This window comes from Rattus norvegicus, chromosome 5, assembly GCF_036323735.1.
Source record: "Rattus norvegicus strain BN/NHsdMcwi chromosome 5, GRCr8, whole genome shotgun sequence".
NCBI lineage: Eukaryota > Metazoa > Chordata > Mammalia > Rodentia > Muridae > Rattus > Rattus norvegicus.
The window spans coordinates 61,568,099-61,593,867 of record NC_086023.1 but is presented as its reverse complement, the minus strand read 5'-3'; the positions used below and the strand labels follow the sequence as shown (position 1 = coordinate 61,593,867).

The window sequence follows — 25,769 nt, the reverse complement described above, 5'->3', positions numbered from 1 at the left end:
CCTTTGCGCCAGAAACTTGGGGTGGCCCCTGGCTCCTCCCTGTCATCCCCACTCTCTTGCTGGCAGCCGGGACTCCCAGAGCTCATACCTTCGGCATCTTTCGTAAGTTGGGAGAGAGCTTGAGACAGGTGATGTGTCCACGGTCATCGCCCACTATTATGATGGGGTGAATGGGGTTGAACTGCACATGGGTAATCTTGTTCTTCTTCTTGGCCACCACAGGCTGGTTGCAGATGGCTTCATACTTGTTGACAGCCAAGTCAAACACGTGGGCCTACAGAGGGGCTGGTGTCACAGTCGGGTAAACCAGGCCCTGGTTTCCCATCTTGGGCTTTCTGCGAACCCTACAGAAGGCTAGCAGTCAGCACGACAGAGCTGAAGGCCACAGAAGGAGTTTCATGTCGTTTTGCTTTCATCCCACGACTGAGGGAATGAGGTTAAAGAGGATAAGGGATCTGAAGTATATGCAGAATCAATGATAAAGCAGCTATGGGATGTATACGACGTGAAGGGGAGACACAGGGGACAACAGGTAACGGGATCAGATGGAGGGAGACAGTGAGGGAAGAGGATGGATGAGGACGAACTCTGATGATGTATGTGTGAGAATACTGCAAAGAAACCCAACACTGGCAGGGACCATTTATCGCCTCTAATAGGCTCACTGTGTTCCAGGCTCTGGGCAGGAGTGTTACAAGGTTGGATCATCTAATTATACCCCTCACAACCACTCCACACGGTGGTTTGATTACTATCCCTGTTTTATAAATGAGGACTTGGAAGCTAACTTACTTGTAAGTGACAGAGTCGGGGGTTTATCCTAGCTAATAAATATAAAATGCTCTGAATTTGATGCCTAAGTGCCCCAAAATGACAGACTATCTTTGCCTCACCCGGAGTCCAAGTCACTATCAGCTCCTGCTGCCACAGCCTCCTACCTAGTCTCCTGCTTCTACCTCTGCCCGTCTACAATCCATCCTCCCTGCTATACCTAGACTTGCCTTAAGCTATTCCTCCCAGGCTCCTTCGAGCCAGATTCCACATGCTTGCACATGACCTCATCCCATCTTATGCCCTCTCCCCTTTGCACACTATACCCCAGGCATATTGCCTCTGTCCCTGCCTCTGTCCCTGCCTGACGAGCTCATCCCCACGTCAGAACATTGGTGTCCTATTGCCTCAGTGTGGACAGCTTCCTCACCTCATCTTCACCATGCTAGTCCTGCAGCACACAGGAGGCTGAGGCAGATGGATCTCTGTGAGACGGAGGCCAGCTTGTAAGAGAACAGGCAGAGCTACATAATAGAGAGACCCTGCTTCCCATTCATCTCTCGGTCTGGGCGCCACTTCTTCAGAGAAGCCTTTCCCAAGAAACGCCAGCACCCCACCATCCATCCCACCCCACGCTATATAGCTCAATCTGGCCTGCTGGCATTTGCTATGTAATCCAGACTTCCTTCAAACTTTTGATCCTCTGGCTTCTGCCTTCTGAATGCTGGGATTATAGGCATAGGCATAGAGCCTGGCTTTCTCTGCTTGCTGTAACTGCTATTGAGATCTAATTCATGTGCTCATCCGTTTAGCATGCTGCAAGTATATGCTTCCTGGTTAAGCATATTCACTTACTAAACCATTATCACAGCAAATTTTAAGGTGTTTTCTTCACCCACAGAACAAACTCTGCACTCATTAACAGTCACTCCCATTTTTTTTCTCAACTGTTCTATCTGAGGCAAACACAGATCTACCCTGCATCTCTACAGACTTGCCTCTTAACATGGAGCACACTGGACAAATCCATTGTGGACTTAGCATGTTCTTGCTCTTCTGTGGCCTGCCTGTTACTTAGCATAAGCTTCCGTGACCATCTATGTTGTCATATGTTCCTTGTCTGCTCACTAGGTTCCTTGAGCATACACACTGCATTCTATTTGCCGTCCATGATGATGGACTCTGGCTTCCTTCGTGGTTTGGAGATTAGGAATAGAGCTGCAGTAAACACTCGCACCCTAACACTGCCCGTACTCAGTAGTGGTGGGAACTGTGCTGCCTGAGTTTTTTTTTTTTTTTTAAATATTCTTCTCTACCATAGTCTGCTCCATAATCAGCAGATTCTAGCCTGGACCTGAGCGCCATGGTTAGCCCTTAACAATGTGCTCAGGAAACGGGTGACTGGCTGCCATGACTGATGGCTGCATTATTTTCTTGGGGCTGCAGGCACTTTTCGGGTTATTTCAAATTCCATGAAGAAAACAAGGCTGCACTTAAGAACATTCCCACAAAAAGGTGGCTTTTGGGCCTCTGTCTGTCTCTACTCAAGCTCCTCAGAACTGGCGTGGACACTGCTGGAGGAGACGGCAGCTCACTACCTTACGGACCAGTGACCCTGCCCACGGGCTAGGCACCCTCTAAACCCTTCCCCAGGGACCTCAAGGAAGACACCTTCTAGGTGATACCTCATTTCCCCAGCAGGCCTGTTCTTTAAGGTGGACTCTCCTGTTCTTTCCTTGAGGCCCCTGTGACTTGATGAAGGACTCCTCCACACTTCCCTGCAGAGCTGGCCCTGAGATATAATCCTACAGCCCATCATCTACCAACCTGAGGTGGCGTGTGGTGCGTCTCTAGGAGGGAGATGCTGAGTTACCTCTGTCTCCTGGAGTGGGGGCAGGATCAGCAGGGTGAGAAAAGGACAACTCACCTTCCCATCCGTGGTGACTGCTGCAAACACAGTGGAAGAGTACGGTGCCCAGGCCACGTCACCCACAGCTGCGTTCAGATCATAGATGAACATGGGGGTCCTGTGGTAGCAGAAGGGACAAGCCCATAACACAGGGGTTCATAGTGTCAGAGCTGAGGGGGAGGGCATGGGGCAGGGCAGGGCCAGGACGGCCCCTCACTTGATGGCGTGGTCCCAGATCTTCACTGTCCAGTCAGAACTGCAAGATATGAAGACCCTGGCGTGGTATGGGTTCCATAACACAGCGTCTACTGCCATGTTGTGAGCATCATAGGTGTCCAAGAACTGGCTGGAGTAGGATTTGGAGCACTATGGTAGGGATAAAGGATGGACAATTAAAGAAAGTTGGGGTCAACAGAAAAGCCAGCAGTAACCTTTCCCTAGGGGCCCTGGAGGATCAGCACCTGAGTCTCTGTCCATCTGTCCCCTAACTCCGGGAGGACTAGGGTTCAGGCTGGGCGTGCACCCTCTTGGGGGGAGAAGGGAAGTGACTGAGTAAGAAAGTGGTTTCTCTCTCCAAGGCAGAGTTGGTCTCAAGCCCTGGGCAGAGATGCCGCACAGCCTACTTTGTCCACACCAAAGCCTGTGGGTAGACAGTGCCAAGGGTTCACTGCAGCTCAGACATCGTTCACAGTGCAGTAAGCAGCACCCCACCTTGTACAGGTAAGAGCAGGTGCATAGCCAGGAGCGGACACAGGTCTCCAGATTTCCCACTCAGTGTCTGCCCTGGCCAGCAAGCTTCTCTCCCTCCCTTCAGGAGACAAAATGACCAGTCTTTCCTTCCCCGCCTCTCTCCCGCTGCCACTGGGAGGGCTGAAGAGGGGGGGTGGGGACCTCTTTTGCATTCAGACCAACTCTGGCTGGGCCTCTGGGGCTCCCGGGAGGCTGTCTGTAATTAACATTCTGAATCTCTGAGCCTAAGAAAAGCTCACAGCAAAGCTATTTCTGGACAATGGAGGTTCTGAGGGATGTTCACCTACTAACACTGAGACATGGCGGAGAGCTGGCTGGGAGGGCAGCTATGCACGTCATATTCTGAGATCAAGCTGCTTGATAGCTGGCCTTCAACACCCAGCTCAAGCCCCGACCTCCTCCAGGACATCTGTCTGTCCAGAGTGTCCTAGCTCTCCCAAGCCCCGAGCCCCAGGCCTGCCTCTTAGGAAAGGGGAAAGAGACTGGTTCAAGTCACTCTCTAGATTCTGCATCACCGTTTTCTGATCGTAGTCCCTCTCCCTGACACCTAAGCTGACCAAGACAAGCATTCTTGGCTGCTGAGATAGCTTGGCTGGTACAGGTACCTGCTGCTAAGCCTGCTGAGTTTACCCCTTGGAAGCCCTTGGGGAAAGCCTACAGGCTATATCTGCTCATCTACATGCATGTGTTGTGGCATGTATGGACCCATACACCACCATTAAATACATGTTAAAAAATATTTGAATCAGGGAAGCCTCTCCTCTGAGCGTTCAGGACGGCACAGTGGCTAAAGGTGCTTGCCACCAAGCCTGAAGACCCGAGTTAGAGCCCCAGCAACTCCACCAAGTTGTCCTTTGACCTCCACATGCAGTGTGACCTGAGTGTGCCCACACACCTAGCGTGTGTGTATGTGTGTGTGCGCGCGAGCATGCACACACACACACACACACACACACACACACACACCATTAATTTGAAAAACTTAAAAAAAAATGCATTCTTATCACCCCACCCCCACCCCCTGACAGGCGTCCAGGACAGTGGTGACATCAGAATAGGATTTGTTGAAGACTATAACCTCCCTGAGTGCTTAGGTCCAAGAGACCTTATGAGGAGCTGACAGGGCAGGCAGTGCTGCCTCACCTTGTAGATTTTCCCCTCTTCTGTGCCCACGAGGAACAGATAGTCAATCTCTTTGTGGAAGTCAAAGGCAGTGCCACAGCCTTGGAAGAAGAGGGGACAGACTTAGGCTGGTTCTCAGAGGGATCCTCCCACCCATCTCAATGTTGGACAAATAGAACTGGGCCGCTGTGAGGGCTGGGCTCAGGCCAGGAAAACAGAAACTGGACCTGGGCTTGCTTGCCCTAGGCTGTTAGGATGCTGCAGACAGGAATGGAGGCCTGGGTAAACAAGGCAGGAATTGAGTTAAACAGGGTCAGGGTCACAGTAAACAGGGATGGGGGTCTGCAAACAGGGGCATGGTCTGTGCAAACAGGATAGAGTCTGCATAAACAGGGTAGGAATTGAGTAAACAGGGCCAGGATCTGGGTAAACAGGGCTTAGATCTGCATAAACAGGGATGGATCTGCAGGGCAGCACCTGATTAGCATGAACTAGAGCAGGGTCTGCACAAGGGAAGGACCTGCACAAGGGATAGGGCTGTGCCGTGACCAAAGGCTCACACAGAACCGACTTTGCTGTCCTCAGAATTGCTGATCCTGGGGTGCTGGGGTTGAATGGTGTGTCAGGCTGGGGTGTGAAGGCTGGGGCCCCTACCTACAGTGTGCAGCTGCAGCCCCTCAGGGATTTCTGTAGTGCTGCCTTCGTCCTTCAGCTTGATAACATCGATGTGGACCAGCTCGCTCTGCAGACAGGGATGCAGAGTTGAAGGACTGGATTAGTTCAGTAGCTTTTTGCCATTTAGCTCCTCCCACTTCCCACTCACCCTGCCATAACCCTTTCTGGGAAACAGGCACCTTTACAAGGGTCCATGACACGATCCTGCCATCAGATGACACAGAAAAGAAGTTAAGGTTGTGGTCCATGTCATCCTTCTGCCATTTGACCTGAAACATCCCAAGCCACAGTTTTGGAACTCTGTTAGGGTATTGGGTTACAGCTATAGATGGGGCTCCCCATGTAGTCATCCAGGGCTCACTGCAAGTTCTGGAGGCCCATTTCCCAGAACTCCATGATGAGGCCCTCCTATCTCATCTCACCCAGCTGTTTCCAGCCTGGGGCCACCATAGCAGTCAGACAGAACACTGCCCTAAGATGCGGTTTTAGCAGGAGGTACTCAATTTCTCCCTGGGCTGGGTTCTAGAGCTCTAGTTGTGGGAAGAAGTTCTTGTTTTGGGTTCAATCTCCCCACATGGCCATGACCTGGAAAGGTCAGAGCCCCACAACTAACCCTTTTACTTATAAAATGGAAGCCACGATAAGATAGGCATATTGTGGGAAGAAAATGATAGGCCATTGTAAATTCTTCAGAACACTGTGCATTGTAAATGTGTGTGTGTGTGTGTGTGTGTGTGTGTGTGTGTGTGTGTGTGTGAGAGAGAGAGAGAGAGAGAGAGAGAGAGAGAGAGAGAGAGAGAGAAGCTAATAGGGCCAGGTGTGGTGGTCGATACTTCAGCTTGATGGCATCTGTGAGAAATGACTTACAGCTTTCAGAAGATGGAGGCAGAAGGATCAGGAGTTCTAGACCAGCCTGGGCTAAACGGCAAGAGCCTGTCTCAAAGACAAACAAAAACTCTAGCTAGCTAACATCCTCATTAACATCATCCCCGGAAGGCGGGCTGCAGGCTGCTGTGGGGCCTGTTCTCTGCTTGATGGGAGATGAGAGAGAAGGAGTCAGTCCCTCTCCCAGGCTTGGCCTTCCTCTTCAAAGTCTCCCTTGCTCCCACCTTCAAACCAGCACTAGCTCCTGCTCCCTGAATCTTGCTCCCAAATCCCAGATTTGAGCTTCGTTTCTCCATCTGCAAATCCGGGTTAATTACCCCGCCCCACCCGTCTTCTCGGGGCTGGAAGCAAACATATGGGAAAGTGTTTTGGAGACAGAGCTGTTGTCTTATGAAGATGACACGCTTGAGGCTCAAGTTTCTGTTGCCAGATGTGGAGGCTTGGCCAAGCCAAGTCCCCGAAAGCTGGGGTGGGGCTGGGTGCCCAGAGCTTTCCATCCTCTGACTCCCTCCAGACGCCCCATGCTGGGACCCCTGTCCAGTCTCCTCCCTCTGTCACAAGCTGAGGTCCAGAGAGGGAGGCCAAGAACCTAGGCCTGTTGCCTGCAACTGCTGTTGCCTGAAACCACAGCTGTCACCATGGCTGTTGGGGAGGAGGGTGGTTGGGGGGGTGGGGGTGCGGGGGAGGGGGAGAAGGGGTTGTCTCTCTGCATCCAGCCACTAGGCCTGGTGAATCTGATTGGAGCCGCTGCGGGAGGCCAGGCTGAGTCCTGCCTGGGCTTGTCTGGGTAGCGGTTCTTTTGTGCTTTCACTGGGAGGCCAGAATTTTGTAGAGGCTGTAAGGCACAATAGGATGGATCTGGAGAGTACTTCCCCTTCTGTGCAAACATGGTCCCTTTAAAGGGGGGAGGGAACAAAGGTGTCAAAGGCCAGGCTGTAAGAGGCACAGGGGAGCTGCAAAGGGAAGTGTTTAATGAACAGACACCAGTACTCCTGGGAATTGTATTTCACACCCCACTTAGCAGCCTCATGTCCTGTGTGCGTGTGTGTCTGTGTGTGCATTTGTGTCTGTGTGTGTGCCTGTGTGTGTGCACTCTCCTAGCCAGTGGAGGTGAGAGGGTAGGAATAAAGCCGAAAGGGCAGGTTTACCCACAGGATCCAGAGAACCAGGGCGGACCCAGGGAGCAGTGGGGAGCACTGCATTAATTCTTCCTCTTCCGCCTCATCGGATTAGGAGAGAGTACCAAGTCTCTGCTTATACTTTCTTCCTGTTGTCTGTCTAGAATTATGTGGCCACAGACTGTTGCTGGTTAAGGCTTCACAGGAGGGCCTGATCAGTGCTTAGGCACCCTTGTGGGTCACCGGGGGAAGGAGTCTGTGCTGTACAGGAGAACATGAGCCATTTTAAAACCCTGACTCCACAGCCTTACAGGTTTCCCATGACCAACACAACAGACTCTGCCCCAGCCTGGCATCTCAGGTCCAGGTACACAGCGCACAGTCCCTTTAAGAAGGACCGAGGTTCTTAGGTCTTGGACATCTCATTCAACCACTTGTCTTGTCTTAAACCTCCAGGCTCTTAGGAGCATACTGCCAGAGCTATCCCTCTGCCTTTTCCATCAGCCTCTGGCCAGACACAGTCCTCTCTCCATTTCCCACATCTGTCGATGCCCACAGGCACCCCAAACACACGATGCTCCCCTCTCCCCATGTCTATTTGAGGTCCCTGTCCCAACAGCTTTCCATCCTATGTCCACATGTCTGTCTCCACTGCCTCTGCCCTTCCTCAGCCTTCAAAATTCTTACGCTGTAGCAGAGGGTCTTTCTATAGTGACTGTTACCCCCCACCCAAATCCTCTGATGATTGGGCTGTGACTTTCAAACTGTGCTCACAGGATGTCGTAGGAATGCTGACAAGGTGCCACAGGAGGCAGCAGAAGTGACAACAGGGGACCCTTAAGTAATCAAGGCCCTAGTTTTACCAGAACAGCTCTGTTCTCATCTCTTATGATATATTATTGTACCTTTGTATTAACCTCTGACCTGCAATGCCCAAACTAAGCATACTCCCAACTGGGTGCCTGTCCTTTCCTCAGGGTGCCCACCGCCCCCACCCCACGCTCTGAATGAGGTACTGCTTCCCAGTGGGCCACTCTGCTTGAAGCCCTTCATTATTGCACAGGGACTCCTTTAGTCACAGTGACATCCTGTAAAATCCAGACCCAGAGCTGGGCAATGGCGGCACACACCGGGACTCAGGAAATAGGCAGGAGGGATCTCTGAGTCTGAGGCCATCCTGGTCTGCAGAGCAAGTTCCAGGATAGCCAGGGCTGTGCAGAGAGACCCTGTCTCAAAAATTAAAATGAAATCTAGGTCAAAGGTTACATCTCTGGAACAGCAGTTCTCAGCCTTCCTAATGCAGTGACTCTCATGTTGTGGTGACCCCCCAAACATAAAATTACTCTCCTCGCCACTTTATAACTGTAATTTTGCTCCTGTTATGAATGGAAATGCAAATATTTTTGGAGATAGAGGTTTGTGAGAGAGGTCTCAACCACAGGTTGGGAAGCACTGCTCTAGCAAGCCCTGGCCTCCTGCCTTTAGTCCCCACGCAGGATAACGCTTCCCCTTATGCACACTTACCCTTTAGCACTTAGCAGTGTACCCTGCCCTGGTCAGCCTTGGCTGTGGTCTCTCACACCAAGAACTCCAGGGGTGAGGCCCTTAAGCCTGAAGAGCAACCACGTGAGCAAACTCCCAACTGGATGCCTGTCCTTTCCTCAGGGTGTGTAATGGAAGGGCTGAGGGGAAGGGACCTGGAAGTGAGGGCATGAGGGGCAGGTGCCATGACTCTCGCCTGACTCTGCAGAGGACAGCAGGTAAATTGTAGAACTCCGGCATGACTCCCCATCCTGCTCTTTGATTTAGAGAGCATGGTGGAGGTTGAAGAGGGTGCTTGCTCTGGACCTCTTCCAAAACCCTGGGTTTGAGGAGGGTGATCAGGTCAGGGGCATCTCACGGTTGGCCTTGGGCTATCCAGGATGGTGAAGCAGAGTAGGGCCTCTAAAGCCTTTGGTGACATCTTTTTTTTTTTTTTCTTTTCTTTTTTTCGGAGCTGGGGACTGAACCCAGGGCTTTGTGCTTGCTAGGCAAGCACTCTACCACTGAGCTAAATCCCCAATCCCGACATCATCTTAATATTTAGAGAGTTCCATGTGCCCAAAGGTAATGACTTAGGGGTGGACTCTTGGATGGACAGAACCTCTGGGCCCTCATGGTAGAAAGTGAGATAGGAGGGCATATATAACCCAGGGGTTACCTCTATGACTCCATCTGCCCCAGGCTCTGGGAAAGAGCTGAAGCTGAGAGGTCGCCATGTCCTCTGGGCCTAGGAAGTCTACTCTCTGCTCAGGCCTGTCTGGAGCTCACTCTTATCTAGTGCAAGAGACAAAAGACTCAGGGCCAGAAGAGGTTGGTCCAAAACTCCTGCCTGATGGTTGTCAGGGTATGAGGACAGAGGACAAGACAGCCCTAAGAATTGCCTGATGAGCCCAGAACTTTGGAGCAACTTGGGGCAGAAATCCAACTTTAGATTCTCTCAGACCTGCTTTACTCAGAAAGTAGTATATAGCTTAAAGAGGCAGGGCGCCTTTGGACACAGTGGGAGGCCTGAAGCCTATCTAGAGAAGAGGGTGCTACGAGAACTCAACAACAGACTCTCCAGCCACATCCAGAGGGTATTCAACAAGCAGCGCCATTCCTATCTGGGAACATCCCCAAGTCTTTCTCAGGTGACAGAGGAGGGCCCCTGTGGGGTCCAGGAACCTTATAGATAAGGATCTGAACCCGAGGTCCAGGATGTGTCCAGCTGTGCCACTGAAGTGACACTGCTGAGTCTTGGCAGACAGCTAAGGTCTCTCTGATGGAGCTTATGGGCAGCAGACTCCAGGTCGTAAGGAAAACGTTGGCGCCTAAGTCTCCCCTCTGCTCTTCTCTCCTCCAGCTCCTGGGCCTCTTATGCAGCCCTTGCTTTCCCCAGTCCCTTGCTTGTCCTTTTCTTTTCCCCAAGGTCCCTACTTCATGGCTCCTGAGCACACATGCCCTCCCCACCAGGTCCCAGGCTGACCTGCCATACAGGGTCCGTGTGCTTGCCAGACTTGGAGGTGCTGCGGAAGCAGGGCTGTGAGTGAGGCTTCTTGAGGTTGTAGATGGCCACGTTGCCGTCATAGTAGCCCACGACCACCAGGTAGGGGTGGTCCATATGCATGTCCAGACACATGATGCCGCTCTCACTGCTGAACATGTACTCAGGGAAACTAGGGTTCTTCATACTGTAGAGCAGCAGCATGCCCCGACTCTGTTTCATGAAGTCATCTACCCAGGGAGACAGGAGGGCTGCAGCTGAAGGTCTGTCTGTCCTCCCAGGGGAGCCCCCTTGCCTGTGCCCCAGCAGATGAGTAGGGTCTCCTTCTCTGTAAGGTGCCTGGACCCTACAGAGACCCTCCTCTGTCACCTAGCTGTGCCTGCATGGGATGCCTCTCTGGCCCTTCATCCTCTGACTGTGAAATGTGAATTCGACCCTCCCTTTGTGTGGCTCGATCCAACACCTGGTAAAGGTGACTAGGCCAGTCTGAGCTACAGTCACTCTCTGTTCTCTCTGGCGCGCAGAACAAGGGGATGCAAGCTCAGTTGTCATTTTAAGAATGTGATTGGATTTGGGGAGGTGTGGTACCCTCTGCAGGGATATCCAGGGTAGAGGCAGGCTGCTGTACAATGCATACATAGATTTCCATGTTCCTCACAAGTCCTCAGCCAAGGACAGGAATTAAGCTTGTACTAGTGAGCTATGGTCTAACCAGGCCTGGTGGTGTAGGCCTGTAATCCCAACTACTCAGGGGCTGAGACAGGAGGATTGCAGCTTCAAGGCCAGCCTGGGAATTTTAGTTTAGACCCTGTGTCAAAAATTAAAGGAGAAAAAAGAAAGGAGAAGGAAGAGTGAAGAAGAAGAAAGGGGGGAGGAAGAGAGAGAAGGGAAGGAGGAAGAGAAGGAAGGAAGAGGGGGATAAAAGGAGGGAGGGAGAAGGGTAGAAGAAAGAGGAAAGAGATGAATAGAAGGAGGAGGAGGAGAAGGAGAAAGAAGAAGAGGAGGAGGGGGAGGGTGGTGACACAAAGCCCAGTTTCAGTGTCAGCACAGCAAGCAGGACACACAACAAAGGCATGCCGTTGTCGGTGGTCACCCCATGGCGGTCACCTGGAAGCATCTCCTCAGTATTTTACCCCACAGTTCCCCAAAGCAACTGTACCAGGGCTCTCAGCAGACCTCCAGTATCTGGAAGTGTCTCAGCAGACCTCCAGTATCTGGAAGTGTCTCAGCAGACCTCCAGTATCTGGAAGTGTCTCAGCAGACCTCCAGTATCTGGAAGTGTCTCAGCAGACCTCCAGTATCTGGAAGTGTCTCAGCAGACCTCCAGTATCTGGAAGTGTCTCAGCAGACCTCCAGTATCTGGACGTGTCTCAGCAGACCTCCAGTGTCTGGAAGTGTCTCAGCAGACCTCCAGTATCTGGAAGTGTCTCAGCAGACCTCCAGTATCTGGAAGTGTCTCAGCAGACCTCCAGTGTCTGGAAGTGTCTCAGCAGACCTCCAGTATCTGGACGTGTCTCAGCAGACCTCCAGTGTCTGGAAGTGTCTCAGCAGACCTCCAGTGTCTGGAAGTGTCTCAGCAGACCTCCAGTATCTGGACGTGTCTCAGCAGACCTCCAGTATCTGGAAGTGTCTCAGCAGACCTCCAGTGTCTGGAAGTGTCTCAGCAGACCTCCAGTGTCTGGAAGTGTCTCAGCAGACCTCCAGTGTCTGGAAGTGTCTCAGCAGACCTCCAGTATCTGGAAGTGTCTCAGCAGACCTCCAGTGTCTGGACGTGTCTCAGCAGACCTCCAGTATCTGGAAGTGTCTCAGCAGACCTCCAGTATCTGGAAGTGTCTCAGCAGACCTCCAGTGTCTGGACGTGTCTCAGCAGACCTCCAGTGTCTGGAAGTGTCTCAGCAGACCTCCAGTATCTGGAAGTGTCTCAGCAGACCTCCAGTATCTGGAAGTGTCTCAGCAGACCTCCAGTGTCTGGAAGTGTCTCAGCAGACCTCCAGTATCTGGAAGTGTCTCAGCAGACCTCCAGTGTCTGGAAGTGTCTCAGCAGACCTCCAGTATCTGGAAGTGTCTCAGCAGACCTCCAGTGTCTGGAAGTGTCTCAGCAGACCTCCAGTGTCTGGAAGTGTCTCAGCAGACCTCCAGTGTCTGGAAGTGTCTCAGCAGACCTCCAGTATCTGGAAGTGTCTCAGCAGACCTCCAATATCTGGACGTGTCTCAGCAGACCTCCAGTATCTGGAAGTGTCTCAGCAGACCTCCAGTATCTGGAAGTGTCTCAGCAGACCTCCAGTGTCTGGAAGTGTCTCAGCAGACCTCCAGTGTCTGGAAGTGTCTCAGCAGACCTCCAGTGTCTGGAAGTGTCTCAGCAGACCTCCAGTGTCTGGAAGTGTCTCAGCAGACCTCCAGTGTCTGGACGTGTCTCAGCAGACCTCCAGTATCTGGAAGTGTCTCAGCAGACCTCCAGTGTCTGGAAGTGTCTCAGCAGACCTCCAATATCTGGAAGTGTCTCAGCAGACCTCCAGTATCTGGAAGTGTCTCAGCAGACCTCCAGTGTCTGGACGTGTCTCAGCAGACCTCCAGTATCTGGAAGTGTCTCAGCAGACCTCCAGTATCTGGAAGTGTCTCAGCAGACCTCCAATATCTGGAAGTGTCTCAGCAGACCTCCAGTGTCTGGAAGTGTCTCAGCAGACCTCCAGTGTCTGGAAGTGTCTCAGCAGACCTCCAGTATCTGGAAGTGTCTCAGCAGACCTCCAGTGTCTGGAAGTGTCTCAGCAGACCTCCAGTATCTGGAAGTGTCTCAGCAGACCTCCAGTGTCTGGAAGTGTCTCAGCAGACCTCCAGTATCTGGAAGTGTCTCAGCAGACCTCCAGTGTCTGGAAGTGTCTCAGCAGACCTCCAGTATCTGGAAGTGTCTCAGCAGACCTCCAGTATCTGGAAGTGTCTCAGCAGACCTCCAGTGTCTGGAAGTGTCTCAGCAGACCTCCAGTGTCTGGACGTGTCTCAGCAGACCTCCAGTGTCTGGAAGTGTCTCAGCAGACCTCCAGTGTCTGGAAGTGTCTCAGCAGACCTCCAGTGTCTGGAAGTGTCTCAGCAGACCTCCAGTATCTGGAAGTGTCTCAGCAGACCTCCAGTGTCTGGAAGTGTCTCAGCAGACCTCCAGTATCTGGAAGTGTCTCAGCAGACCTCCAGTGTCTGGAAGTGTCTCAGCAGACCTCCAGTGTCTGGACGTGTCTCAGCAGACCTCCAGTATCTGGAAGTGTCTCAGCAGACCTCCAGTATCTGGAAGTGTCTCAGCAGACCTCCAGTGTCTGGAAGTGTCTCAGCAGACCTCCAGTATCTGGAAGTGTCTCAGCAGACCTCCAGTATCTGGAAGTGTCTCAGCAGACCTCCAGTGTCTGGAAGTGTCTCAGCAGACCTCCAGTATCTGGAAGTGTCTCAGCAGACCTCCAGTATCTGGAAGTGTCTCAGCAGACCTCCAGTGTCTGGAAGTGTCTCAGCAGACCTCCAGTGTCTGGAAGTGTCTCAGCAGACCTCCAGTATCTGGAAGTGTCTCAGCAGACCTCCAGTGTCTGGAAGTGTCTCAGCAGACCTCCAGTGTCTGGAAGTGTCTCAGCAGACCTCCAGTGTCTGGAAGTGTCTCAGCAGACCTCCAGTGTCTGGAAGTGTCTCAGCAGACCTCCAGTGTCTGGACGTGTCTCAGCAGACCTCCAGTGTCTGGAAGTGTCTCAGCAGACCTCCAGTGTCTGGAAGTGTCTCAGCAGACCTCCAGTATCTGGAAGTGTCTCAGCAGACCTCCAGTATCTGGAAGTGTCTCAGCAGACCTCCAGTATCTGGAAGTGTCTCAGCAGACCTCCAGTGTCTGGAAGTGTCTCAGCAGACCTCCAGTATCTGGAAGTGTCTCAGCAGACCTCCAGTATCTGGAAGTGTCTCAGCAGACCTCCAGTGTCTGGAAGTGTCTCAGCAGACCTCCAGTATCTGGAAGTGTCTCAGCAGACCTCCAGTGTCTGGAAGTGTCTCAGCAGACCTCCAGTATCTGGAAGTGTCTCAGCAGACCTCCAGTGTCTGGAAGTGTCTCAGCAGACCTCCAGTATCTGGAAGTGTCTCAGCAGACCTCCAGTGTCTGGAAGTGTCTCAGCAGACCTCCAGTATCTGGAAGTGTCTCAGCAGACCTCCAGTATCTGGAAGTGTCTCAGCAGACCTCCAGTATCTGGAAGTGTCTCAGCAGACCTCCAGTATCTGGAAGTGTCTAGCCAAACAGTCCAGGCTTCCACAGGCCCACTCAGCCTGAATGCAGATCTCGGTGATCAATGATGGAGTGCTCGGTAAAGGTCCCATGTCACCCCTCACACATGCCCTGAGCAGCACGTGGCCCTCCTGTCCACTTCTCTTGCTGCCAGTCCAGACTTCTCAGTCCTCCCAAGCTAAAACCTCGGAGGCAGAGCTGGCAATGGGCCAGGCAGACCAGCGAATCTTGTGCATCCTATCCCAGGACAGCCTTTGACCTTTCTTTTTTTTTTTTTTTTTTTTTGGTTCTTTTTTTTCGGAGCTGGGGACCAAACCCAGGGCATTGCTCTTCCTAGGTAAGCGCTCTACCACTGAGCTAAATCCCCAGCCCCGCCTTTGACCTTTCTACTTCCCCTGTTCCGGGTTTCCTCCTCTAGCTTAATGGCTGCAGAGTCTGACGTGTCCACAAAATAGCCAGTTCTGAGGTGTGCAGAGGTGTGGGGTGCTGGGCAAACAAGGCCAACCTGACTAGTGTGGGGAGTCATTTGTCACTGTCGTGGTTCTAAGGTCTCTGGACTCATGGCATGACCTCAGCTATTAACATGCACACCCCAGAGATTCTGCAAAGACCAGGCCTATGGGAAAGCTCACTTCCTTTGCTGAGACTAATCCTCTCGAGTTCTGAGGCTTTCTGCTCAGGAACCCTCTCTGGATCCCCTGCATGCATGCAAGGAGGGGCTGCATTATGGTAGGAATTTCTAGGGCCCGTCCTGAGCTATGAAGTAGGGCACTGTGGCTTGGATTCTGTTTTCTTTTGTTGTTGTTGCTTTCTTTTTTTCCAAAACAGGTTTTCTCTGTGTAGCCCTGGTTGACCTGGAACTTGCTCTGTAGGCCAGGTGGGCCTCAAACTCAGAGATCTGCCTGCCTCTGCCTCCTGAGTGCTGGGATTAAAGGTGTGGCCACCATTGCCCAGCTGCACTGTGGTTTAGGAAGAAAAGTGTTTCTGTCCTAGGGAAAGTGAGCTTGGGGGCCAAAGATTCCCCTTGTAACGGGCCCCAGACCTTAGCACCCCTGACTCCATGATGGAAGAGCTATTCAGGTCATAAAGCACAGACACAACTAAGTCAGCACAGAGACAGCACCGCCAGCCAGAATGAAAGCAGAGGCCTAATCCATCAAAACCCACAGTCCTGGGAACGTCTCCAATGTGGTTCTGCTTCTGGCTAACTGTTCTTGTTAACTGAAGTATGTCAGCCTAGAATATGGTTTTTGTGCTTTAAAGTTCACCCTGAGAAAGGCTACTGAGATCCTGGACATCCAGTGTCGTCACCGGCTGGCTAAGAAAGTCTCTGTCTTAGCTTAAACCCAAGTCTGAGTAGTCATCCCTGGTAGCTATCCCACAACACCCTGAGTCCACGATGGGGGAGGGGTCTGCCTTAAAGTGGGTGTGAAGGAGCTGGCACCTCCATTGTGAACACCTAGGTGGGCCACACAGGAGGAAGAGATCAAAACCCAGCCATAGCCACTGGGACTGGTCACTCCGGCTCCCTTTGCTCATCAAGCAGACCCGAGACCCTACCTGTCTCTCCACCTTCCACACTTCTGCTCCTAGTTCACACAGCAAGGTCAGAGACAGCCATCGCTGGGCCCTCCAGATGGCCATTGGCCAGAGGGGAGACACTGGCACTTCTGATTCCAATTTGTCCTCCATACTAGCCAAGACTGACAAAGGGTAAGAGATGGCCAGTGAGAGGAAGAATGGGAGACTGAAGCGATGTTTGGTGATGCTCAGTGCTATGTGACCCCTTGATGGGCAGCTGATGGCCGACTTTCTCTTGGCAAGCCCCTGCCTGGCTCAGTAGACATGCACAGTGCTCATGACAAGTGAAGCCAGGAAGGGAGGGCAGGGAGCCCTAGGCTGCTTGGTAACTCAGGATGGAGGATGATTCTGATCTAATTGCTGAGCCCCTGGTACTCGAAGCCTGAAGTATACCTCCTAACTTTATAGATGGAGAAGGCGAGTCTCAGAGGGAGAAACAATCTACTTGCATGCATAATACATGTCACATAGTGTATTATGTTGAGATTCTCTTTCTCTGCTAATCTGGTCTCTTAAATTAGTGTGTGTGTGTGTGTGTGTGTGTGTGTGTGTGTGTGAGAGAGAGAGAGAGAGAGAGAGAGTAGTAGTAGTAGTAGTAGTAGTAGTAGTAGTAGTAGTAGTAGAACATGTGGTAGTCAGAGGACAATTTGTAGACATCATTTCTCTCCTACTCTGGGCTCCAGGGATCAAGTTTAGTTTGTCAGGCTTGGCACCTTTACCTGCTAAGCCCTCTTTCCAGTCCTGGCAATTTGGTCTTTACATCGAAGTAGACAGAGGAAGGGACAGTATGGTGGTTACTGACAAAGCCTATCCAATCTTCCAGGCTTTAGACGGTGTGGAAGGCACAGGGCAGTCAAGCATGATAAAGGGAATGGCCGTGCAGAGAGAAGCAGATGTCGTGAGTAGGACTTACAAAAGGCACATACTATGACGGTCACATGCATGCTGGGCTTAGTCACACTTCATCCACTAGCTTTAGTGGTCTCTGTTACTTGCATGGAAAGGAGTCCTCTGTAATATGGGGTGTAGCTCCTAGTCCTGGTTAGAGTATATGTTTTGTGACTTTAGTTCAAGGCCCTCTTTGTCGAAATAAACCAGGAGAGCAAAGAAAAATGTCATCTGACTGGGCTTTCCTCTGACCTTTCTCTGTGAACTTCTCATTCCTGACCTCGGGGGCCTGCTGAGATCTCATGATTGCACTTTAAAGGGACACCCAGTGTGACATCACAGCCTCAATCCCCAACAACCCCACGACATCATCCTCTCATCTTCTAGAAACCCTTAAATGACAATATTATTAAACCACTAATGGTTCTTGTGTGACATCATCTGTTAGTGTCATACTGCCAAACTATCCAAAAATCCTAGCAGGATCACCAGACAGGACACCAGAAGCCCGATGACGTCACTGCTCAGCCACCAGCATTCCCAGTCCAGCACTAACCAGGTCACTAGTAGCCCCAGTATGACTTTAGGTTGTAAAGTGCCTCCATTACTCACTGGATCTCCATTACTCACCTGGAGTACTCTCTTCTTAACGCCACAAGAATTCATAGTTCCAACAACCCGGATGGGAGCCCCCTAGCTTCCCCACTGTATAACAAGGTCCTCCGGACTATAGGGTTTCAGGAAGTACATGTGGCTGAGTACCAACCACAGAAAGAGAAACAGGGAGGGAAAAGGTCCAGGAGTGAGAAAGGCTACTAGTTGTGATAATCTCTGGGAATCCTTCCAGACCAAGCTACAAGTGCTTCATCTTCCAAGGAAGTGCTGTTCCTACCATCAGTATAAAGAATGGAAAAACATTAAGGTCAAATATGGAGCACATCTCAGCATGTTCTTTCTGGTGACTGAGTTTGTTTCCTTCGAAGTCTACTCTATTGCATAATCACTACAGCCTTCTTGACTCTCCCCTCAATGATCCACAAGGTCAGGGGAAGGATAATCAGTTCCTCTTGACAGAGTCTTATGTGGTAGCTCTCCTAAAATCATCATCTCGGGGAAAGGGAGGGAGGGAGGGAGGGAGAGAGGGAGATGGAGAGAGAGAGAGAGAGAGAGAGAGAGAGAGAGAGAGAGAGAGAGAGAGAGAGACTCTTTGACTGGGGACTGTATCTAGGTAAGCACTAAACCATTGAACCCACCCTTCTGATTTTTTCTTTTGAAGCAGGATCACTAAATTGTCCTGGCTGGCCTTGAACTTATTCTGTAGCTTAGGTAGGCCATGCCCTTGCAATCCTTCTTCAGCCTCCTGAGCCGGGATTATATGTCTAACAACTAGGCATGGTTTCATGTGCATGTCTTAATTCTAGCATAGATACAGATCTGACTGTCCTCAGTTTCTGCTATGGGAGCCCTGGCAGAATACTATCCAATGAGCAACACAGATCAATGTCTTCTTAGCTGGAATTTATCGCTGGGACCCTCAGGCCCACAACTGCCAGCCCTGTCTGGTTCAGTTGGCTTTGAGAAGCGGGCACTGTAGAGCATTCTGGCTGCAGCGGGACTACTCAGGACTCAAGGAGAGCAAGGCAGGTGGAGGGCATGTTGGGGCACAAGGCTAAGGCCAGGTCAGCGGTCAGGAGGAGGCAGATGCCAACTGAAGAGACAAAGACACCATGCCAGCCTTGGCTGGCAGGCTTCTCTGTACTGTGGCATCCTAAACGAAGCCAGCCTAGGACTGATTCCAAGGCAGCAGCTGTCTGATGACTCCCTTATTAAGTCATGCAAGAGGCACTTGGAGGGGGCGTGGAGTAGGCAGAATAATGCCCCCCCCAAATGTCCACATCCTAATCCCCGGAGCCTATAAATATGTCACTTTGTGTGGCAAAAGGGACTTTGCAGATGTGATTAAGTTAAAGACCTTGAGATGGGGAGATTATCTTGGATTCCCCGGGTGGATTTGATGTAATCGTAAGAGTTCTTATAAGGGAAGGAAGGAGGCAGGCGAGTCAGAGACTCGGGTGTGACGGCAGAAGCCGATGTCAAGATGATGCGGTTGCTGGCTGGAAGAGGGCCACCAGCCACGGAATGCAGGCCACTGGGAGCTGGAAACAGAGAAGAAACAGGTGCTCCCTGGGGGCTGCCAGAGGGAGCACAGCCCTGCTGACACCTGATTTTAACTCCGTGTAATCCATCTTGAGATTCTGGTCTCCAGAAATCAGAAGAAATGTGTTACTTAAGCCATTGTGTTTGTGGTCGCTTGCTGCTGCAGCAACAGGAAGCAGACGTCAGAGGCTTCAGGGAAGGGAGGCCTGAACTCTAATTTTAGGAGTCAGAACGATCAAGCTTTTTCTTCTGGGGTACAGATGCAGTTCTGGAGTCGGGGGAATGGCCACACGGACACAACAGTGAAGCCCTCTCTCCCTTTCCTGCCCCTGGTTCTGCCACCCTATACTCCAGGAACAGAAATGTCCCCTTGATTGGGATTTCCACCATTTCCATAAGCAGGGGACCAGCCCAAGGCTGGCTTGGGTTCTCAGTGTAGTTTTCCTAGGCACCCTAGCTCGGTTGGGAGCTGTATTTAAATAGTGTGGGAAGTAAGAGAAAGGCCTTGGAGACAGAGTACATCAAGTGGGACATTTAATTTGATTTAGGGAAAACGAGGCAAACATTTGAGAGCCTAAATAACTAACCAGTAATTAAACTAACAACGGAATGCCCTTGCATGCCACTCGGCAAGCAGAGTGGCCTTTATGGACTGTATTTACAAAGAGACTTGACAACATAATTAGTCCTGTAAATTTTACGCAGCCTGCAGCTAAGGAGTGATGGATTTTGTGTGTGGAGGATGAACAGGGAGAAATGAGGTGGATGAATTTCCATTTTCAGTAAATGAAATTAACACTGCTTAATTAGTGAAGCCAACAAGTAAACGATCGGGAAAGATTTAAACTCTTACGAGTGCATCTCTGGCCTGGGCAAGTTCAAGAGACAGAGCAGGAATGAGTTTAGTGCTCAGTATGAGGGCTGTTGTTGGCCTCTTTTGAGGTGCTGCCCCAGAGGAAAGCTGGGCTGAAGGACAGCTGGCTCCTTTGCCCTTGCAATATGGGGCCTGCTAGGAAGCTCCCTGCCCCATCTCCTGTGAGATAGACTCGGAAGCACACAGGCTCTCTAGAACGTGCTCTGCCATTCCTGCCTGACAGACTGTGAGGAGGCTCCATTTCCCTGCTCTGCACTGGCTAATGAGGTGGAATGGACCCCTTCGGTACCACAGGCTGCCACGGTCACATCCCAGCTGTTCTAAGACCATCTCTTCCTGAACTGAATCCTTTTGTCTCCCAGTACACCCACCTTCATTCACCTGCTCAGTCTCTCCCACCCATGTGCTGGGAATATGGAGCTCGACCTATGGGGCACCCATGCCTCTGTGCTTTAAGCAGCTGGTGCTGGAAGCTGTAGTGGGAAGGTGGGTGTAGATTTGCTGGTTATCTGGTTATCCTTCCTTTTCTCTTCTTATTTTGGGGGAGGAGAAGGAAGAATTGAACCCGTGCTTCTCTGTGTAGCCCTGGCTGTCCTGCTTCAAACTCACAGAGACCTGCTTGCTTCTACCTCCCAAGTCCTGGCAGTAAAGGTGTGTACCACCACCGGCTTCCTTTGCTAGATAGTTTTGTGTCGATGTGACATAAGCTGAAGTCATCTGAGAGGAAAGAACCTCAATTAAGAAAATGTCTCGGGCTGGAGAGATTGCTCAGCAGTTAAGAGCACTGACTGCTCTTCCAGAGGTCCCAAGTTCAATTCCCAGCAACCACATGGTGGCTCACAACCATCTGTAATGGGATCTGATGCCCTCTTCTGGTGTCTGAAGACAGCAACTTATTCAAATACTTACATCAATCAATCAATCAATCAGAAGAAGGAGGAGGAGGAGGAAGAAGAGGAAGAGGGGAGGAGAAAGATTGGCAGGCATGTAGGGCATTTCCTTAATTAGTTATTGATGGGGAGGGTCCAGCCCATTGTAAGTGGTGCTCCTGGGTTCCATAAGAAAGCAGGCTAAGCGGGGCTGGGGATTTAGCTCAGTGGTAGAGCGCTTGCCTAGCAAGCGCAAGGCCCTGGGTTCGGTCCCCAGCTCCGAAAAAAAAGAAAGCAGGCTAAGCAAGCCATGATGAGGAAGCCAGTACACAGCATCTCTCATGGGCTCTGCATCAGCTCCTGCCTCCAGGTTCCTGCCCTGCTTGAGTCCCTATCTTGACTTCCTCTGGTGATGAACAGTGATGTGGAAGCATGGAAGTGTAAGTCAAATAAACCCTTTCTTCCCCAAGTTGCTTTTGTCTGGTTCTGACAGCAATAGTAATCCTACCTAAGACACTACATAATTTTTCTGTGGCTGAGTCCCAGAATAAAAACTTAGGAATTTCAGGGGGAATGAAGCCTAAGAGGCCTGGACTGTGCCTGCCGGGGTCAAACTCAGCAGTAAGCCGAGTCCTCATTCAGCATTTCTCTTCAGGCATTTTTTTTCTCCCTGTGGGTTTCGTTGTGAGGGAAGCTGGTGAGAGCAACTGCTCCTCCCAGTGACCCTGTCCACAACCAGGTGTGGCCTCAGCTTGCACTTCTCCTTCCATGGAGCATGGGACATAGCATGGAACTCTGCACACTGCAGACCATCTCAGGGGCCCTGCTCAGGCCTGAAGCTGGTACCGTAATCGATGGTCATCTGAAAGCTGGCTGGTAACTCCTGTGACACCAGCACGGAGCCCTGTCCCTGCCACTGGCTTCCGTCCAGATTTCCCATCTCCCCTGCTCTGCTCAGGCCCTCTGAGGGATCTGCAGGAAAGTCAGGAGAAGAAGGCAGCAATGGCTGGCCTGACGTGTAATGCTTTTGCAGCACACCGGGCTCTTCTCTCATGCAGGCCTCCTGACAGCTCTGAGATGGAGGCCTCGCTAGCTGTCGGTCTTGCCATGATGCTAATGAGGAGACAAGGGCACTGAGAAGTGATCCTCCAGAGGGAGGTCTGTAGCTGCCTGTGGGTACCACTGGGGCTGTGCCTCTGAAGACCAAGGAGAGACAAAGAAACAATTCCTGGGTGAGTGCTTGCCCAAAGGAGGCCAGTGAGCTGCCAACTTGAGGCCATTCCCTCATGGAAGGCATTACCTTTCTCTGACTAAGGATACCTCACATGGATGGCCTCCACATGACCTTGCTTCTAACCATCCCTAGAAGACGGTCTGCAATGTGCGGAGTTTCTCCTCCCACCTTCTGCAGAGGCTCCCATCCTCTCACCTCAGTCTCAAGCAGAGAGTCTGGGCCTCACATGAGGGTCCACACCCACTCCTGGGAGGGCCTACCCAACCCTCAGGCTCTGTTCCAGGCCCAGTAGCTGCAGCAGAGGGGGGAGGGATGTTCTAGTTCCCTGCCAGAGGGCGAGAGTCCCATTTGGCAGGAGCCCACCTTCAGGAGTAGGGACACAAAGCAGGCATTTAGGGCATCCTCAAAGGCAGCTCAGACCACAGAACTGGGAGCGGCTCCAAGGTTTCCTCCCTGAGAGGAATGACAAACACCAACTCCTCCGGACGCCCTCCCCTGAATCCCTACCCTGGTCAAAGAACTGATGGGCCATCTAAGAGGCAGTGACCAGGAGCTTGTGTGCCTGCCAGCCAGCAGCAGCTTGAAGAACGGAAGGGTTTTTCTGTTCACAGAAGTGAATCCTCCTAGCCAGAGAACAAGCTGTTAGCATTAGGGAACTGTGCCTGGCTCACTGTGTAGGGCCCTTCCCATTAGGATCAGAGACTATCCAGCACAGTGGTGGGTACTTCTGCTCAGCCCAAATAATAGGAAGGAACAATAAATTGCATGGACAGTTAGCGGCATATGCTGCCTCCCACCTCAAGCATGCCCTGGCAGGCCTGGAACACAGAGAGCTGTGGTCTCCAGCGGCTCAGGAACAGAAGAGTAAACTTCAAGCACTCGCCTTTCCTTACCCCTACCCTGCCGCAGGCCTGGTCAGGAAGGCCAGGTGAGGAAGCAGGGAGAGGTCTCCACCCCACTCTCCAGAGTGACTAAGGTCTTTCTATCTGTCCTTAGCACACCTGCACCAGGTCTCCCAGCCTCCAGCCTCAGGTCTGCCATCCCTTCCTGTACACGACAGGTCCCTGCCCTTCCAGAATCCCTTCAGTTGTGTCCTTTGAGGGATGGCCCTGCCTGCAGACCTGGCCTATGCTGGCCCCTCTGTTGCAGTTTTCCTCTGCATTCTTTGAGGTTCACTCCGCATATTCAGCCGCATTCTTTTAACCAGCATTAACTCCCCATATGAGAGTGGGGCTTCCTATTAGACCAGTGGTTCTCAACCTGTGGGTCCTGACCCCCTTTGACCTTTTTACAGGGGTCACCTAAGAGCATTGGTAAACACATTATATTACAATGTATAACAATAGCAGAATTACAGTTATAAATTAGCAACAGAAATAAATTCTATGGTTGGAGGGTCACCACACACAAGGACCCCATAATAAGGGATCGTGGCATTAGGAAGGTTGAGAACCACAGCATTAGACTGTGAGCTCTCTCAGTGGGCCAGTGAATACATCCTGCTCACCTCTGAATTTCTCACATCTGGCAAAAAGCTCTGGACAGACTAGGAGCCTAGTGTCTGATATTTGCATGAGCAAACAAATGAATAGGTAGATCACTTACAGGAGCCATGTCCCACAGCAAAAAGATCCTTGTACTTTGGATTCCTGCAAAAGAAATGTGAACTCATCGACTAGAAACGGACGCCGCCTTCCCATGGTCAAGAGCTTCTCCTGGGCACTGGTGACTAACTCCTCTACAGACATCCACTGTCTAGCTTAGACTCCTACCATGGTAGACACTAGATGATCTTACAACCCAATAAGGATATAAGTCCTATTTCCCCTACTGTGTCCCATGTCACACTCAAGATATAAAGTGGAATAGAAGAGTCTTATGGCTCAAAATCTGGCCCGTAGTGGGCGTTCTGGGGTGCTAGTTTTGCTGCAATATCTGTACTCACCAGCAGAGGGCGGTGACGGCCAGGCGCTTGGCTTTGTCATTTTGAAACTTCCAGAGAGGCAGCAGCGTACCCTCCTGGTCCCTGTATTCATCAGCAGCATCCTCATAGTACTTAAAATCTTAAACGCAAATAGACACCGTCAGCCAGGGACTGCCACTTTATAGCAAATTGATACCTCTTTGGGAAAGACAATGAATCTCTTTGTGTTTGGGGCTGGAAATAATAGTAGTACCTATCTCAAAGAACTACTGTGAGAATACGGGTTGAGTTTAATATATGCAAAGTGTCTAGAAAAATGCCAGACACATACATCTCTGTATATTAGTCGCTGGGACAGGGACTACAGCAACGCATCCATATGTGCGTACACAGAATCCCAGGCTGCATCCCTCATCCTTGTGAGCTTTCTCAGGGTTTCAGAAGCTCAGATCAGAGCAGGGTTCAGCTGCCAGAGGCTGATTAATAGTTCTATTCATTCTGCATCCTAGATCCCTAAAATACAGCCCAACTTTATACTCACTGTCAAGCCTCACTGTAATGAAGCTCCCTGGACACTCCTCCATGGGTTCCCAAAACTCCGCGTCATCCTTAAAGCTGTCTCTGCCTTCCATTTTTGCTAGGTTAGCCAGAAGCCAAACCTTTCCATTTACCTAACTAGAAGGCTGGGGAATCCTTGGCTGATCTCTTTCTACCTTGTCTTATATTTTTCTCCTGTCTTTTTAACTCCTAAACAAAACAAAACAAAACAAAACCTTATAGCTACTACCTACCTAGGTTAAGATCCCCAAATCCATCACCTGGCTATCATATTCTTCAAGCTGGCCTCCCTGCCTCCTCCCACAACTCTCCTTCGGTCCACACTCTTCAGGGTTAGCAGTGCCAAAGGAAACTATCTCTTCACATGTCTTCCCCGTACCACTGAAACTTCTCAATGGCTGTCCTTAAACAAGCCACCACCCTCATCCTTTCTGACCAGCGCTCTGTGTGTTTCTTCCTGCTTTTCCATGCCTTGCCCTGCTTTGAGGATTTCTACATGTTCTTTATCTGATTCAATGTCTTCCCCTTCCATAGGGTCTGCATTTTCATTTTTTTCCATTGAGAATGAAGTCTCATTTGCAAGTGTTGCTCACCAACTCTGTCAAGAGACAGTTGCTGAGTAGTGTAACCTAATTTGGGGTGCTTGAGGGGAGAGAGAGGGAGAGGGAGAGAGGGAGAAGAAGAGTAAGAAGGGGATAGGAAGGGAGAGGGAGAAGGAGGGAGAAAGGGAAGGATGGGGTATTTGTGCATGGCAGCAGCTAGAGGGCCTATCACCTGTCACCTGTCACTATATTACCCAACCTGGACTGCGACATCTGGGCTCAAGTGATCCTCCAGCCTCAGCCTTCTAAGTACCTAGTACTACAGGTATGTGCTAGGACATAGCTCAGGCTGGCCTGGAGCTCATGGCAATCCTCCTGTCTCAGCCACCTGAATATGGCTATTTTGAGTAGACTTAATTTCTTTGTCTCTTCCAGTCCTCCCTCTCCTCTACTAAGACATGCCAGTCTTTTTGTCTGACTTCCATGCCACACAGGCCCTAGAGAGCAGAACAATGTGTCCAATGCATGGGACAGGAAAGGCCATAGAGCAGAGACCCAAAGTCCTTTCAAAGAATTCAAGGAAATAAAGCAACATTCAGGCAATCGTTCTGTCTTTTTTCAGTCAGGATGGCCAATTAGAAGGGACTCTC

The 25,769-nt window shown here is 51.1% G+C and overlaps 1 protein-coding gene across 1 annotated transcript in view; it reads right to left on the bottom strand.

Moving 5' to 3' along the window:
* Dnai1 (dynein, axonemal, intermediate chain 1) overlaps nucleotides 1-25,769 on the bottom strand; it is a 70,728-nt gene that overhangs the window by 2,939 nt on the left and 42,020 nt on the right. Inside the window, exons 11-19 of the mRNA NM_001024342.1 lie at nucleotides 24,041-24,158; nucleotides 23,701-23,744; nucleotides 10,238-10,485; nucleotides 5,407-5,496; nucleotides 5,207-5,294; nucleotides 4,574-4,653; nucleotides 2,898-3,046; nucleotides 2,699-2,798; nucleotides 89-274 (exon numbers count right to left, since the gene is read on the bottom strand). Coding sequence (NP_001019513.1) covers nucleotides 89-274; nucleotides 2,699-2,798; nucleotides 2,898-3,046; nucleotides 4,574-4,653; nucleotides 5,207-5,294; nucleotides 5,407-5,496; nucleotides 10,238-10,485; nucleotides 23,701-23,744; nucleotides 24,041-24,158 — 1,103 coding nt within the window. The remainder of the gene's footprint in view (nucleotides 1-88; nucleotides 275-2,698; nucleotides 2,799-2,897; nucleotides 3,047-4,573; nucleotides 4,654-5,206; nucleotides 5,295-5,406; nucleotides 5,497-10,237; nucleotides 10,486-23,700; nucleotides 23,745-24,040; nucleotides 24,159-25,769) is intronic.